The sequence below is a fragment of the Mixophyes fleayi genome, chromosome 6 (assembly GCF_038048845.1).
Source record: "Mixophyes fleayi isolate aMixFle1 chromosome 6, aMixFle1.hap1, whole genome shotgun sequence".
Classification (NCBI taxonomy): Eukaryota; Metazoa; Chordata; class Amphibia; order Anura; family Limnodynastidae; genus Mixophyes; species Mixophyes fleayi.
In genome coordinates, this window is record NC_134407.1 from 210199254 (window position 1) to 210216879 (window position 17626).

The following is a 17626-nucleotide window of genomic DNA, read 5'->3' on the forward strand; positions in this document are numbered from 1 at the left end:
GGGATAGACTCGACCCATAGGAGGAGTCTTACCAAACTGAAGATTTATAGGACAATCCCAGGGGCGATGAGGTAGAAAGATCTCGGATTGACATTTATCAAAGACATCAAAAAAGGAAGATTATTGAGGAGGAATGAAAGGACAGAGTACCCCAACAAAGGAAGACACAAACTGAACTGGTACAACTTTAGTGATGCAACAAGACTTGCAGGCCAAGCTCCAGGCTAGGATCTGAGATGATGACTAGTCCAGCTGATAATGTAATTGAAGCCATGGGAGGCCCAGACTAATGAGGCTAGCAATTGGGGCAGGATCATAAAAGAGATCTGTTTGGAATGTAAGGCTCCCACTTGTAGAGTGAGAACTTGTAGAGTGAGAGGGCCAGTCCGGAACCAGATGATTACATTAAATATGTGGTTACCATCGATAGCTGTGATATCTACTGGAATTTTCAATGGGGAAGTAGGCAGAGACCACTGCTTCACCAAGGAGGAGATGAAATTCCCAGCAGCCCCATAGTCCAGAAAGGTCTAAGAATTGAGATGGCCAGAAGAGCAGTGGAGTATTACTGGAATCATGCTGATGGTAGGTCTACTTAGGGAGGATTTTGATAACTGTAGCTTGCCCTCCCCGGAACAGGTCAGGGCTTGACGTTTCAAAAGCACTTGGGACAAGATTTGAAAAGGTGTTCAGGATCAGCACATTACACATAGGTTGCTCTTCAGCCTTCTCTCTCACTCCACAGGAGTCAGATGGGAGTATACTAGTTGCATCGGTTTGTCAAGTTGGATGCTGAAAGCGTGGGGCCAGCATGAAGGTCGGCTGACTGGATCCATTTCGGAGTACCTCTCCCGAAAATGGATATCTATCCAATTTACACAAAGAAATCAGGGCATCCAATGTAGATGGATTTCTTGAGAAGCAAGGACATCCTTGATGCGGTCAGAGAGGCCCTGCCAAAAGGTTGCCACCATCGCTTTGTTGCTCCATTGAAGTTCAGATGACAGAGTGCGGATCTGGATGACACACTGGGCCACAGAACTAGATTCTTGGTGGTGCCTTAAGATACTGAAGGCAGCAGAAGACACCTGGCTCAGCTCATCAAAAATTTTACAAAAGGCTGAGATGAAGGCAGTACTATCAGAAAGAAGGGGGTCATCCCACTCCCACAGAGGTGAGGCCCACACCAGGACTTGACCAGAGCATAAGGAAAAAATATAAGCCACCTTCATCCTGTTGGTGGGATAGTTCTGGGGTAAGAGTTCAAATTGAATTGAACATTGATTTAAGAAGCCCAGACATGTCTTGTGGTTGCCGTCAAATTTGGTCGGCATTGGAATCCGTAAAGTAGAGGGGTTAGCTGGAGCATTTCTTAAGTCCTGGGGGTCAGGAGCCACCTGTGGAGGAGGATTGGGCAGAGAATCCTGGAGGGTGTCCAAGCAAGTCACCAGTGCTTGCAAATACTGCAGTAGTTGGAATTGAATGGCATCCTGTTGTTCCACTCTATCTACTAGGTACTAAAGTATATCTTTGGCGGATGATTCTCCAGAAGGATACATTGAAGGCCAGTTCTTAGTGTCACAAACTCGGGGAATCTGATGGACCCTTTTGGTCTGCTTAGCTTAACAGTACCCTACTAGGAGGTACAGAGTCTAACAAAGCAGAAGGTGTTTACCATGGACCCCCGCAAGGAGGTATGGATTTTGTGGCTTCTGCCCCGCATGTTATGGTTCTCTGAGCGAGTACCAAGCAAGACCAGTAGGAGACAAGCAGTAGCGTGAAGAAGGTGATCAAGATGAGGGAGGGAAGGTCAGAGGAGAGGAAAGTGAGGGAGCCAGGGGGCAAAGTGGTCAAGAAAATGAGAAACAGGAGGACGGTAGATAACAGCAACACAAAGGTGGGCTGGGAGGAAGAGGTGGATAGAGTGTACCTCAAAGGAGGAGAAAGAGAAGGAGGGTTGAGGGGGAAGAACCCGGATATTGTAGCAGGGGAAGAGAAGTATGCCATCTTGCCAGTCCCCAGGTCTGAGTGTGTGGGACAAGGACAAGCTCCCAAAAGAGAGAGCAGCAGGAGAGGTGTCCTCAGGGGATAGACAGGTTTCAGTCTTGGCAAGCAGGTTGAAAGATCTAGAGATAAAGAGAACATGGATAAAGGTCAATTTGTTACAGACTTACCTGGCATTCCAGAGACCACAGGACAGAGGAAGAGAGGGACGAGAGAAGTGCATGAGGTTGTTGGGGTTGCTGGACTGCAAGGGTGTTTGTGATAATGAGGTAGGAGCATGAAAGGGAGAGAGGTTTGGAATTGGACGAGATAGAAAACTAGGAGGGGACCCATCCATGGGCAGAGGATGGGTGGGAGGGGATTAACAGGTGGGGGAGAAGTGGAGATGGAGCTGATATGGGGAGGCATGAACATGAGAGGGAGAGATAAGTATGAATGTAAGACAAAACAAAAGCTTTCTACTGTAATAATAAGTTGAATTACAGTTATACTTAATGTCATGTGGTAGTCAAGGTAGATCGTTTATCCTGGGACCCACGTTGTCAGTACACCAGGATTATTGAGTAGGATTTTCGGGCACCACTGCAGACATTGGTCCCGTCAAGAGGCTGCCTCCAATAACTCAACCGCCCTGTCATGATCTGCGTCAGGCTGCAGTCCAATATCTCCTCTCTAGAGGCTGCACTGCCTTTGTCTGAACCTGCCTGCAAGGGGTTATGTTTTCATCATTACTCCTGGAGCCTAATCACCTGTGTCTGGCCTTTAAGAGACTGCCTTTCCAAGCAATCTGAGCCAGTTTATTAATTGTATATGCTGCTGCTGGTCTCCCTGACATCTCCTTGACATTTGATTCCTACTTTGTACCTAAGTTTTGCACCTTTTTTGACCCAGTCCCGGGCTTTGTGTGACCCTGCTCCTGTTTACTCCCTGGTATTATTGTGGATCTGCAGGATTCTGATCCCTGGCTTGCCTGACCCTCTCCCGCGGATCATCTGTTGCCTCCTGTCATCTGCTAAATCTGGTAACCTGAATCTTACCAACTGTGCCTGATATCCTGTGTCTCCTCCTGTCATCTGCATTTCAACTATCCAGTGCCTTGTGCCTCTTGACTAACCTGGTATTCAGTCTCCTTGTGTCTGCACTTCATCTTTCCCATTGCGGTTTCCAAACTATACTTGGTACCTGCTGTTTCTATGGACTATGCATACTGTTAACCATTGACTGCATTTATCTGTTTATTATCTGTGTTCATAATAAAGACATTCTGTTTCACTACCACAACTCTCAATGGTGTTCATACTAGGAATTCTGACCCCCCCTTACTTATACTACTGAGACAAAGCTCCCAGGACAATATTACCAAGTATGGTAGTAACACAAATACAAAAGATCATTGGCTATAAATTGTGAACAGTAGTACTATGTAGGCATTGATCATCATCATTTATTTAAATAGCGCCTCTAATTCCACAGCGATGTGCAGAGAACTCATTCACATCAGTCCCTGTCCCATTGGAGCTTACAGTCTAAATTCCCTAATACACAAACACACACAGAGACTAAGGTCAATTTTGATAGCAGCCAATTAACCTACCGTAATGTTTTTGGAGTGCGGGAGGAAACCGGAGCACTCGGAGGAAACCCATGCAAACACAGGGAGAACATACAAACTCCACATAGATAAGGCCATGGTCAGGAATCAAACTCATGACCCCAGCGCTGTGAGGCAGAAGTGCTAACCACTTAGCCACCGTGATGCTAACAATATGCTTGCAACTATTGCCACATAGGCATTGAGAAACATCAGATTTAACCAATACTATTGTCATGCCTGAGAATCTGTCTGTACCAAGACTGGGTTGTGTCTCTGGAGCTGGACTGGCGACTATGTGGACAATGCTGGGTGGCCTGATAATGTTCCTCTGCATGTAGTGAATGGACTGGTGCAGATGGTGATTACACTAGCAGGGAAAAGCAAACAGGAACTTGATTGCTGTACCGGAATGCTAGACTGGACTGGAACCGGAATGCTGTAACCAGAATGCTGGAAAAGGAATGCTGCAACCATAATGCTGGAAGATGATTGGTTACTGGAATAGAACCAGATTGCTGGAATCGGACTGGAGCCAGAATGCAGACTGCACTGTCAGTGCTGGATAAATAACAAGACTGCAAACTGCTGGGTACCAGGTTGACGTCTGAAATATAATGTTGCACTGGAAACATGTAAGGGCTCCAGGAAGTCCTTTTATAGTTGTTGTTGATTCCTGATTGGAGACTGCAATCAGCTGGGCAGAAGCAGCACTCTGAGTTTGTGAGATGGATCAGGTGACTATATCCAAGATGGCAGCTCCCATGGACTGCTTTTGGAGGGAATCTGAAATGGAGGCTGTTATAACCTGATTGGCTGAAAGGAATCATGTGAACGAATCCAAGATGGACACGCCCATACTCTGATTCTGGAGGGATTTCTGGAGTGGAGACAGGTTGGACAGCATCTTACAGAGAGGTCTGAAACCAGCAGAGCCTGAGGACCACAGGGACAACTTGGAAAGGCAGCGAAGAGGTAAGTGACAGAACCTGAGAGCCTGGTGTGTGACAACTATACATCTCAATCCTGATTTATGAAGGCTACCAGTTTTCTGTTGTGAGAAAGACCTGAGATACTTCCTTTTCAGATAAGGATGAAGTGTTGAACCGTATTGCATACTGCTCTCATTTCCGAGATGTTTACATGAAGACTTGTCTCATTTCATGCCCATTTGCCGTGCACTACTTGCCCTTGAAGGTGAGCTCCCCAACCTGTGACACTCAATTGTTTTTCCCGGAATCACAGACTCTGTCTCCAGAAGTGACATTCCTTTTGTTGCTCTTAACTGAGTGACTGTGTTTTTTTTTTACATTGCCTTATAAGTTCCAACTGGAGATCTCAGTATTTCCATCTTGCCAACAAGATTACCAATATGTTGGATACAAAAAGCCCCACCAATCGCAAACATTCCTTTATTATGACTTGTCTCTGAGTCTGCAGGTGATGTGCTGGGGACTGGATCAAGATACACCTTTCCTGTGATAACACAAACTCTGTTTTGTATGGTGTCTATCTGGATCCCCAGTAACTGAATCTGTTGTGATGGAATAAGATGACTTTTCATATTGTTTACAATCCAGCAACGCTGATCCAGAAACTGAATTACACGAGCAGTCTTGCAAATGACACTGCACTGACATTAAGAGTCTACAGTAAAAACCTGTGACTTCTTGAAAAGAAAACTGCACCAGAAGCTTCACGTATTGTATAATAAACAGGTTATGAAAAGTTAATTATTAATTGTCGAAGTCAGCAAATTGGATAAAGTCATTTCAATTAATATCGAGCAAACTTGGTTGTCTTTGTCTGCAAATATGCGTAGAGCACGCTACGGCGTGGAAGGGCGTATCCAGCAGCTACACTTGGCAATAACAGTTTTTACACTTTTACACAGGTTTGCACAAACACACTCTTGTAAATAGTACACATTAATTGTAGTTGCAACACATAGTTATTTGTCAAAATATAGTAGTATTTATGTTTAATATTATAAGTTATATGCATGTTAGTAAAACATGAGGTTCAGGTTATAGGAAAAGTGTCATGTCTGGTATCATTTTAATCCCCTATTCATCAGCAGCTGTCCGGTTCGGTGAAGAGATCGCACATTGCATACTCTAGTTATTGATGTTAGGGAATAAATCTTTAAAATGATACTGACTATAAAATGCTAATAGACTAGTTGAGACTGGATTCTTGGCAGGAAAGCCGGAGCACATCCCCTGGAGAGATGACCCCCACCTTTGTATATTTTGGTTTGAACTAGCCTATGATCTGCAACATCCTGGACCTTCCTTAAACCTGGACCAATAGAAGCAAGCCACATCATCTGCATTGTTTTACTGTATCTCTGTCTGCATATAAGCAGGAGCTTTTCATCTAGTGAGCAGTTATCTTTGACCACAGACTTCAGACCTGAATGACTGTTCACTGGATCCAGAGCGCCAGCGATAAGTAACGGCTGTACTTATTATGTGAACAAATATTTGTGCGTTGGAAACACAAATCGAGATTCGACAATCGTTATTGGATAGCGACAAAACGTGCATAACATAATGTAAAGAAACTGATACAATGCTTGCCTCATGGGTGGAGAATTACTTTAATTAGAATTACATTCCATTGTTGGACACAAAAATATCTACTTTAAAATAATAGAAGTTATTAACTGTATGAATAGATGTGAATGGTATGATGTTTAAGATGCAGATTTCTGTGAAAACAATCAGAATATGAAAATGGGTTCCCACCTGTGTGAATTCTCTGATGTTCAAAGGGATGCGATTTTCATGCAAAATATTTAATATATTCAAAACATGAAAATTACTTTTCATCAGCGTGAGTTTTATGGTGCTTAGCAAGAGTTGATTTTTATGCAAAAGTATTTCCCACATGAACAACATGGAAATGTCATTTCATCTGATTGAATCATTTGATGATTATCATGTTTCGGTGTACAACATTTCCCACAATCAGGATATGGAAATAGTTTTCGATCTATGAAGGAATTAAATTTCCCTCGGAATAGCGCCGCGATAAATGTACTGCCATTATTACGGTAAATTTAACCCGGATTCCTGCTCGTGGCTCAGGGAGCCGTGAGCAAAAAGCCGGCATTGAAATTACCGTATTAACGGTAATTACGCGCACTATCACTGTAACATCAGTACTAGTACGCAGGCCCCGTTACTTTTTACAGTAACGCACCAAAATGAATTCCCCCCATGTGCATCACTTTTCATCGCTGTGCATTTTCTGATGCCTACGGAGATATGATTTATCGGAAAAAGTTTTCCCACATTCAGGACACAAAAATGGTTTCTCACCTGTGTGACGTCTATGATGTTGAACAAGATGTGATTTTTCTGCAAAATGTATCCCACATTCAGAACACATAAATGACTTTTCACCTGTGTGAGTTTTATGGTGTCTGCGAAGAGTTGCTTTTTCTGCAAAGCATTTTCCACATTCAGAACAGGAAAATGGTTTCTCACCTGTGTGACGCCTGTGATGCTGAACGAGATGTGATTTTTGTGCAAAATGTTTCCCACATTCAGAACACATAAATGACTTTTCACCTGTGTGAGTTTTATGATGATTACGAAGAGTTGATTTTTCGGTAAAGCATTTTCCACATTCAGAACATTGAAATGGCTTTTCCCCTGTGTGAATCCTTTGATGAGAAATAAGATGTTGTCTCTGTGTAAAAGATTTTCCACAATCAAGACATAGATATAGTTTTTCACCTGTGTGAATCCTCTGATGAGACACAAGTTTTTGTTTCCGTTTAAAACATTTTCCACACTCAGAACATGAAAATGGATTTTTATCGGTGTGCATTCTTTGATGATCAATGAGAACGAATTTCCGTGAAAAGCATTTCCCACACTCAGAACATGAAAATGGTTTTTCACCTGTGTGAATCCTTTGATGAGAAACAAGATGTTGTTTCTGTGTAAAACATTTTCCACATTCAGAACAGGTAAATGACGTTTCACCTGTGTGAATTTTACAGTGTCTAATTAGAGACGATTTATTTTTAAATAATCTCCCACATTCAGAACATGAAAATAGCTTTTCACCTGTGTGACTCCTTTGATGAATAACAAGAGGTGGTTTCTGCGTAAAACATTTCCCACAATCAGGACATGGAAATAGATTTTGATCGGTGTGCATTTTCTGATGACTGATGAGAAATGAAATATTTGAAAAACATTTTCCACATTCAGAACATGAAAACTGACCTGTGTGAATGTTATGATGTCTCAGAAGAACTGATTTATATTTAAAGCATTTGCCACACTCAGAACAAGGAAATGACTTTTCAGCTGCGCAAATCTTTTGATGAGAAAAGAGAGCTTCTGTCTGTGTAAAACAGTTCCAACCTAACTTTTCATTAACTCTATGTATTGAATCATGTATAATAGTATCTGAATTATCAGGAAAACATCTTTCATAGCCAGCAGGTTCAGATGATTTATTTGCACTGTCAGTTACTGGTAGGGTAATGGTATTTGCTGTTTGAGAATTTTCCATAACGTCATTTTCCATTTTACAGTCTAGAGATAAAATGGGATGTCCGGCTGGGATATTCCTGCTGTTGCGTCCATCTGTTGGAAGTAAAACATACAATGAATGGTGTCAAACAAGTTTTCTAAGTGTGTATCCTGGGGTGTGAGCTTCCATATGAATGTCTGTGTGTAAAATAAATTGAAGTTTACTACCTGCCTGCAGTAAGTTAGAGCATTAAACGTGGAGAAGATATATGTCAGTACCCAGCATCATCTATAGTGCCAGGCAGCTGTACAGCTGAACAATACAGTTGAGGCCAAGTGCCAGTTTATCTTTTGTCTTATCTTTATCTCTTTCTTATAAGTATTGTTTGATATTGTATTATCTGTAGTGTAGTTAACCTGTAAACAGTCATTTCAGTGTATGTAAAAAAAGAAGAAAAAATACCTTTTTGTTACATTTTAGCCTCCATCTCTGTAAAGCTGATTATTTAACATCCCAGCATTATTTAGCTCATAGATGCGACTGTAGAACTCGCAAGATATGAATATTGGATTGTGAACATGTTTCGGACAAAATATGGATTAGTGTGCACTTTTACTGTGATCACCCTGTCATCTAGTGGTCAACTCTGCATATACAGTGCCCATCTATATTTATAATTGTGAATTACAGAAAAACTTTTCTCCCTTTATTGAAAACTCTAGTCCTCCCTCTGGGGATGTACCTGATTTGAGCTACCACGCTGACTACCACCTGCATAAACCTTCTATACCCAGATATTGTTAGGAACTTACCTTGTCCCCGTTCCGCTGCGCTGTCAGCGGGAGCTGACAGCGGTGTCCATGTCTTCAGCGCTGCTTCCGTTAGCGCTGCCGCACTTCCTGCTTCTCTCTGCTGCTGATCATGTGACTCCTGGGCGGGGAATTCAAACTCCTATATCTTCCCTGCTCTGACACGCTGCCTGTGTCAGAGCATTGTGTTTCCTGTTCCTGGCTACAGTTCCTGTGTCCTGACCCCTGTGATCCTGCTCCCTGTTAACCCCTCTATTCCTCCTACTCCTGTGTACCTACCTGGCTGTGTGACCGACTATTCTCTGGATCTCCCTCTGGCACCGTATACCTGATACCTCCTGTGTACCGACCCGGCTGTGTGACCGACTATTCTCTGGATCTCCCTCTGGCACCGTATACCTGATACCTCCTGTGTACCGACCCGGCTGTGTGACCGACTATTCTCTGGATCTCCCTCTGGCACCGTATACCTGATACCTTCTGTGTACCGACCCGGCTGTGTTACCGACTATTCTCTGGATCCTGCCACGCACCCATTGCCTCCGTGGATCTACCGGTTACTGTTCCAGACCTACTACGCCTGGAATTCACGGTTAGTGCCTGTACTTGCACCGCATTGTCTATTTTCTTGTCTGCCTGCCATCACTTAGAACTTTCTCCCTTACGTCAGTAGGCTAATCTGGGGGCCGCGACCTGCGGTTCTTCGGCAGCTAAGCCCACACTACCTTACGGTGGTTCTTGGTGAAGACCGGAAGGCCGTTAGACTCCGCGCCCTAGGTAAGCCTGTGCTAATACTGACTAAGGCATCAAGATCGTAACAGATATAAAGTACATATTCTCTTATATGAACCTGTTTGAGACTCCAGACTAGGCTTAATGCCTATAACGTTCTACCTCTATTGACTTAGATGAACTGTTTTTTTTTGTGGATCTTTGTTGTTTTTCGACCTCCGTGACTTGTAGTAACTTTCATGACTCCTAGTAACTTGCTATCCTTAAGTCTGACCTACTTTCTGAAATGTGATCCTTCCTCAAGGCCATTCAATCTGATGTGGCAGAATTGGCTGGCAGGACATGTCTTTTAAGGACTAAATTGGAGGAAATGGTGGTCTCTCATAATGACCTCCTTACTTCTCAAGAACAACTAGAGTCCGAAGTATGTATGCTGAAAGACAAGCTGTCGGACCTGGAGGATAGGTCCAACAACACTAAGATTTGGGGGATTCTGGAACAAGTCTCCAATGTTGTCCTTCTGCCTTTTGTCAAGGATCTATTCTGCAAGATTCTACCTGCAGCTTCTGACCAAGACCTGCTCGTAGAACGCACGTACAGGTTACCTAGGGCATGGGTTAGTCTGGATACCCTGCCTAGAGATACTCTCATGAGACTACACTTTTTTCAGATAAAGGAGCATATCCTGTGAGCGGCACGAGGCTGAAGTTTGAGATATTCTTCAAGACCTTCAACTGTTTCCAGACTTCTCACCAGCCACAGTGGCTAAACGTCGCTCCTTCCAGTCGGTCACGAAGATTCTGCGAGACGACAACATACCATATCGGTGGGGATTTCCGGTCAAACTGCTGGTTCATAGAAACAATTCTATGCATGTTGCCTGTTCAGTGAAGGATGGGACCAAGCTTCTGACAACTTGGAATCTGCTGTCTCGTCCACCTGATCCAAAGTCTCGGGCTCAGATCGAGAACAACTGGACAAATCACGGAGAAAACCTGAGTCAGGTCCAGGTTTTTCCTTCTGCTTTGTTTCACTGTGTCCTGAACAGCCTGATTTCCCTAATTCTTTTCTATGAGACTGACCCCTTCACATAACATATGCTGCATGAGGGACCTGTTCTGTTCTGTTAGAATGTTCTCAGAGTCATGATGTCTCTGACACGTAAGAATAAGATAATGTTTATTTTTATATTGAACATTTTTCTATGCTGGTTTGGATATCACCTGATTGCCTATTTGCTATAAATGTGCTGATTGTGTTTCTGTTATTGTTGTTTCCCTCCTGCAGGTTCCTGGAACTGATTGCGACAGGAAGCCTTTGCTCCCTATTTTTAAATGTTTATGTTTGTTTCTATGCTTTTTAGGTTGTTCGGAGTTCACTACTTGCCATGTGTATATTATGTGTCTAGTCTGCTTGGGAGTTTCTTAATAATTAGGGTGGGGGTATAGATTCTATTCTCAAATGCTATAGAGTTTCCAGACTCAGGGGTTGTACTATATGTTCTGTTTGTCAGATTAGACGAGTCATTTTAGGCACATTGGAGTCCATGGTTTTGCTAACATTGTTGTTCTATGGGTATGGTCAATGTTTTTCTGTACAGTTATTTATGTGTATGTGGGTGGTGGCGTTTTGCCATTCAATTTCTTTCCCAGAAAACTAACTCTAAACTCTATTTATAGCAGGCCTGTCCAACCTGCGGCCCTCCAGGTGTTTGTGAAACTACAAGCCCCAGCATGCTTTGCTGGTAGACAACCAGTTGATAGCTGGAAGGGCATGCTGGGACTTGGAGTTTCACAGCATCTGGAGGGCCGCAGGTTGGACAGGCCTAATTTATAGGGTTATTATAGTTTCCCATTCCCAGGGAGTTTGTTTTGCTCCCTTTCTTTTGAATTCCCTTTATATGGAACACATCAGTCCCCAGGAATTTTATATTTCCCATAGCCTTGGACTTGAACTATGACAGGCCTATCGAACCTCATTCTACCTGGAACATGAACCTTTATACTCTGTTTATATATTGAGATGCTTGTGCCACAATCTGTTCTTCCATCCTGAACATGGTTACGTTTCTATCTATTAATCAGGGCCAGATTAAGGGAATGGAGGCCCCTGGGCTAAGGGGGCCTCCATTCCCCCGTGAGGCCCCCCCTGTGAGCCTCCCCAACTCCCCCCCCCCCCAGGCGCTTACCTCCTTCTCCTGTCACTGTAGTCCTTTTGCGGCACGCTGTAAGCTCCTTACTGAGGAGACCTTGTGAGAGTGAGACTCATAGTCTCATTCTCACGAGATCTCCTCAGTAAGAAGATTACTGAGCGCCGCGGAAGGACTACAGTGATCAAAAATGCTGCTGAGCACTTTCAAGGCCCCCCTGGATGCTCGAGGTCCCTGGGCTGTAGCCCAGTTAGACCTCGGGTTAATCCGGCCCTGTTATTAATGCACGGGGTTTAAACTTCCCAAATAAACACAGGATGGCTCTAATTTCCTTTTATAAAGCTGGGGCAGTTGATGTTGTTGCCTTCCAGGAGACACACTTTGCGACTTTTGTTTTACTCCACAAACACAATGGAGTAGCCCTGTTAGTTAGTTCCCGGAATAAAAATGGCAGGTTTCTAATATTAATTGATACCTTGGGTGATAAGTGGGTTGGAGTAGTTTCCCTGTATGCACCCAACTAAAGCCAGATCCCATTCCCAAAATCTATATTGCCATTAAAACCATAAACGGGGTAGTTTGATAGTCATGGGAGAGTTTAATCTGGTGGTGAACCAGAGACTAGAAAGGTCTACTATGGACCACCAGTCATCAACCTGCACCCCACTGGGCCCCTCACTGGCTTTCGGGAGACTCCTAGCAGAGCATGGTATCTACGACGCTTGGCTGTCCCAGATGAGAGGCATTACACATATATCTGTTCTAAACATAACACGTGTTCTAGGATTGATCTTATTTTCTCTGATAAGTGGGTATTGCAGAATATGTTTAAGGCTCAGATTTCCCCCATGACGTGGTCTGAACATGTTCCGGTGGTTTGGACCTGGAAGCCAGTGTGCCCGGTCCCTCCCCCACGTCAGTGGCATCTACCAGCTTATCTATTATCCTCTCTGGAGGCTAAGCTAGCGATTAAGGAGGCCTTCCTTCTGTTTATTCAAACCAACGTCCCTGGAGAGACCTTCATTTTCAGCTATTGGTGCACGCTTAAAGCGGTCGTTCTGAGGGGTGGCCATTTAGGTTGCTTCATGGATCTGGAAGCGAATTTGCAACACCAGCAGGAATTGGAGTCCAAAATCATGCTTCTGGAATCCCAGAATAAGACCCACCCTTCCAAAACCCTTAAGTCAGACATATCCTAGGTGAGATCAAGTCCATTATAGGTCCAGATGCTGTTAAATGCTCTAACCCCCACAGCGTTTTTGCTTCCCTTTATACTGGGTTGTACATTTGCCTCATCATTATACCCTCATGATAACAGAAAGCAATAGCAAGCTCCCAAGGGAGATCGCTCCCTCTCGAGGAGCTGAAATAGCTACCCTTTTACACAGCACTATCTGCCCTCTATCCAACGAAGGTGTCGATACGTGATCGGGCACGTTCTCATAGCCGCTAGGGCAGCTATAGACCAATCATGGAAGCAACCGCTAGCCTCCCCATTGTCCAAAACTATTTCCTAAAGTGCACTATAGTTTTGAAATGGAAACTCTGGGGGTGCCGTATTCTACTGCAGCTACTTCACCACTGATGAAATGGCATAGTTGCCACGTATATGTGAAAGAGGGGGAGGGTGCCCGCCTTTAGGCTGAATTACAGGCTGCAGACGCTGACCCCTCTGGGTCATTAATAATAGCTTCTTAGCGGGCAATTCCGGTGCCTTCCTATCTTTTTCCTTTTTTGAGTATCTTCTCTTCTCGGAATTTCAGTGTCGGCTGAGCAGATTTGAAGTGTTATATTGTTGTTGAATGGATACCCGGCTACTGTATTTCCAGACATGGGACTTTGTTGATATGATGTACTGCTGTGCTTCTTCCTCACTATGTACTTCTTTTCCCCGTTGCAAAAATACAATAAAAACCAAAAGGTGATAAAAAAATAAAGCTAGTCCACAAGGCTCTGTAAGTAGTAATAATATCTCCTCTGCACAGTACCTATGTCCAACAGTTACTTACTGACCATAGCAGCAAACCTCCTATATATGGTGCTGTATACGTGGTAACAAGCATGGCCTTCCTCTCTTACATACCCTTGAGGTTGGCACTCAGCATTCACCCACAGTCAACCCCAACTCCTGCCTCTACATGAAAAGCATTTCATACATCCAACTTGTTTACATTGAGGAATGTATTGTGGTGTCCACTTCTTGCATAGTGCTGTTGGACAATTCTCCTAAGAGGGTAGAATTTCCATGTGTAGACAGAGAGGTTTGACACTGGCTTCTAACATCATAATTATTTATTTATCCCAATGTCATGAGAGCTCAGTACTGGTGATGAGGGAAAAGGTCACCCTGGTTGTTATCAGTATTAAGCCTCTGTCTCTGTTTTGTAATATATCCGTCATCTTATGTCCTAACCAAGCTATTTATCAGTATAATTTTGTTTAATCTTATAAAAGCCCTTGGACTAATGTTTCCTGCTTGGTCACATCTGGGCAATGTACCAAGTTTTACTATCTGTAACATATGTAACGCTTAGTTTGCAGAAAGAGAGAACATTCTATGTATGAAAAGACCTGAATCTTGTAACTAACTGAATCAGCCATTTGTATGTAAAAAGAAAATGTCTATAAATACAGTATGTATGAAAATCTAACTGTAATCACTTCTCTATCAGAAGATAGGTCCATACCGCTGTGTGTTCTGAATAACGGCTTCATTCTTACTTCAAAGAAAGTGTAACAGGCCGGTTATATGGCAAGAATCAAGTCTTACAAAGGTTACACCTCTGTGGCATGTGCCGTCTGTACTTGAGCTCTCGGGGCGTACCATGCATTGAGCATGGCAGCCAACAGAATCTATGGAGACATCAGAAAGGCATTGTTGGCAAGGTTTACAGTCACCATGGAGACGTATTGGGTGAAGCTTCAGACCCTGGTGAAGAGTGGGAGAAATACCCACATTCAGTATGCCAATCAGCCAAGACAGTCCTGCTCCCTGTGGGTGGAAGGAATGAACCCTTGATGCTGAAAGTATCCAGGACCTCATTATCCTAGAACAATTCCTGCTAAAAGTGCACCCAGAGATATGGTTGTAGGTAGCAGATCACCAATAACCTACAGCAACCTGCCTGGTTGGCTGACGACTATGTTGCCAATCGACCAAGGTGGAGAACATCTACGGTCCCCCCATAAGAACCAGCAAGATTTTTGATTATTGAAGGTGCTTTCCATGCCAGCAGCTAGCCCAGGGAGCCAGGCCTGGTCCTTCCACCATGAAGACTGACAATTTGTCTCTGAAGAACTCCACTATATTGATGCCCCAGAGGCAATGGAGGTGGTTGACAGTGAAAAAATGAAAAGATAATTTATTAAATAGTTTTGTCATTAATTATTCACGAATTAATTGAACCTTTATTTGTAATATTTTAAGCTAACATTTTAGAGGAGGAACTGATTGGTGAGTGTCGTCATAGCTGGGGCTCAACTTAAAAACATTCCTTTGGCTCAGGTTAATCTTGATTGAGTTTATGGGTTTCGCTCCCCAGGAGAGAGCATAGTGAAACGCCATATGCTGTATGTAACTGCTCTGACTACATGACAGTCAGTCCACATACTGATCTAAGCTCTCTGCTGGGTGACCTACTACCTACATCACAGTACATGAGGTGGAGGAGCTGAATGAAGGAGCTCACACACTGGGCAGATACTTTGTCCTAATTAGTATGTAGTGACAGAGGAGGGCGCAGAATAAGAGATTGTTGTATGGACAGAACATGGAGAAGAACGGAGTCTGTTCTGTATATAATGGTTATTACTCACCTGTGCTGGTATCTGTAGGAATGTCCTCCGTACCCAGCTCATCACCCCTCACATACGTCTTTTCTCCACCATCAATGTGGGTTACATGAATCCCCTCTCCCTCCTCTCTATCTTCATCCTTAACATGTATCAGGTTTTCATCCTAAATAGCACACACAATAAAATCACATTATAATATATGACTATAAATGATACTAGGGGACACTGATGTCTGATGAAATAGCTATTGTGAAGAAACGCGTCAGTTTAAACACTCTTTGATTAGGACCCCGCTACATCTCCTATACAGACACTCAGGACATTAGGATATCTGATCACTTTAGCATTCACCATTTGCAGTGTGGTGCTTTAAGGAATAACAAGATCATCTTGGAGATCGGAGGGTTACACCCGCACAGCGGATCGGTGAGCTAGTTGTGTTATCTGCCTGTTCAGCTCATTATATCTCCGGTTAAACAATAGGACTTCCATGTTCCTAAAGTGAAACATTTTGGCTGTGTTTACCTTATACTTCTCACCAGCTGTGGATTATATCATTTCTGACTGCCCCATTGTTCACTCCTTTATAGATTGGGACTGATGCCCCCAAGGAGAACAGTACCCTGACTTTATATGCCAATGTCATGGTTATATTTATGTAAATATTGTCTTATTGTGTTTGTAAACCTATGCGAAAGGAACATTAAAATGTATCTCTCATCTCCCCCCACCTCTAATTTGACTAAAATGTCAGTCAATTTACAGATCTTGTCGTGGCAAATATATTTATACCATTTATATCATTTAGAGGGTTCTACCACTAGCAAATAATTAGTCTCAAAATCACGAAATGAAGGATTGTCATGGTGCACGGATCACATACATTTAAAACATATTTTATTTATTCTTATTAAAAATCTTATTTGGGTGTAACATCATCTAAAATATGGTGAAATACTAAAATATACTGTTACTATATTTAATTACAAATGTTATTCTTCTCTAAATACTGATTAATAAAATGTTATATAATAAAGCAATGATACCACTTGGACACTGTACCTGTACAGGGTAACTATTCCTCTCATATAATATATCTGCTTTGGTCACTTACCCACAGATCTTTGTTGGAAGTGTCAGTCAGACTCCAGTAAAATGTCTCACATGACACTGAGCGGTCATCATATTGTTTTACATTACAGAGATATATTAGTTTCCATATTCATGAATCACTTTTACTCTTGTGTTAATCCCACAAATATGTCTCTTAGAGATGACTGATGACCACTGTGACATGGATGTCCCCCACCAATATAAAGTCACTAACAGATGGAGTGGGCTGGAGAGAAATGGCTCATACACAATTTATGTGACTGGGTGACACCAATACAGCGTCCTATTAATCTCAAGTAAACTTGTTCCATTTAGACAGAGTCAGGACGGCCCATGTCTTGAACGCCCATAAACTGGTTTATTCTCTCCCTTTATTTACACTTACTCTGGTTGTCAGAGAATCATGAATTCCCTTTGATAGACCTATAGTACTATGTACTAACATGTGTGAAAGTTTGTATTAGTGTCATCTGTGTCTAATGTTATGGTTGTTATGGTGTAAATACATTGCTCATCTTTTCGCACACATAAAATGCAAAAACAAAATAAACATAAGAACCTGACATCAGTTTTATTATTAGAACTGCTAATTATATGTACCTGAAATTCATGTGGGATAGTTCCCTCTTCCGCTCTATAAAGAGGACTTGGACATCTCTCTGATACATTTCCATTATCGGATCCATCTGTAGAAGACGAACACACAGGGACTGACCACATGGTTTATATAGGATAAATCAGAGGATGTGTATATCTAGTTAGGTCTCTTACCCAGTGATGTGAGGGGCCGGTGATTCTCCATCATGACGTCCTTGTACAGATCCTTGTGTCCCTCTAAGTACTCCCACTCCTCCATGGCGAAATAGACAGTGACATCCTGACACCTTATAGGAACCTGACACACACAATGATACAGTCATCACCCAGACACATCCC

At 42.9% G+C, this 17626-nt stretch overlaps 2 protein-coding genes across 2 annotated transcripts in view; both read right to left on the reverse strand.

Annotated features, from left to right (window-relative positions):
* LOC142159835 (uncharacterized) overlaps positions 1-17626 on the reverse strand; it is a 41992-nt gene that overhangs the window by 19877 nt on the left and 4489 nt on the right. The gene's annotated exons all lie outside the window — the stretch shown is intronic.
* On the reverse strand, positions 6179-17581 carry LOC142159862 (uncharacterized). Its single transcript, XM_075214688.1, has 4 exons — positions 17462-17581; positions 17291-17376; positions 15599-15740; positions 6179-8205 (listed from the first exon to the last, which is right to left on the reverse strand). Exons 1-4 carry the CDS (start codon positions 17544-17546, stop codon positions 6827-6829), a joined length of 1692 nt encoding a protein of 563 aa, XP_075070789.1. The 5' UTR covers positions 17547-17581; the 3' UTR covers positions 6179-6826.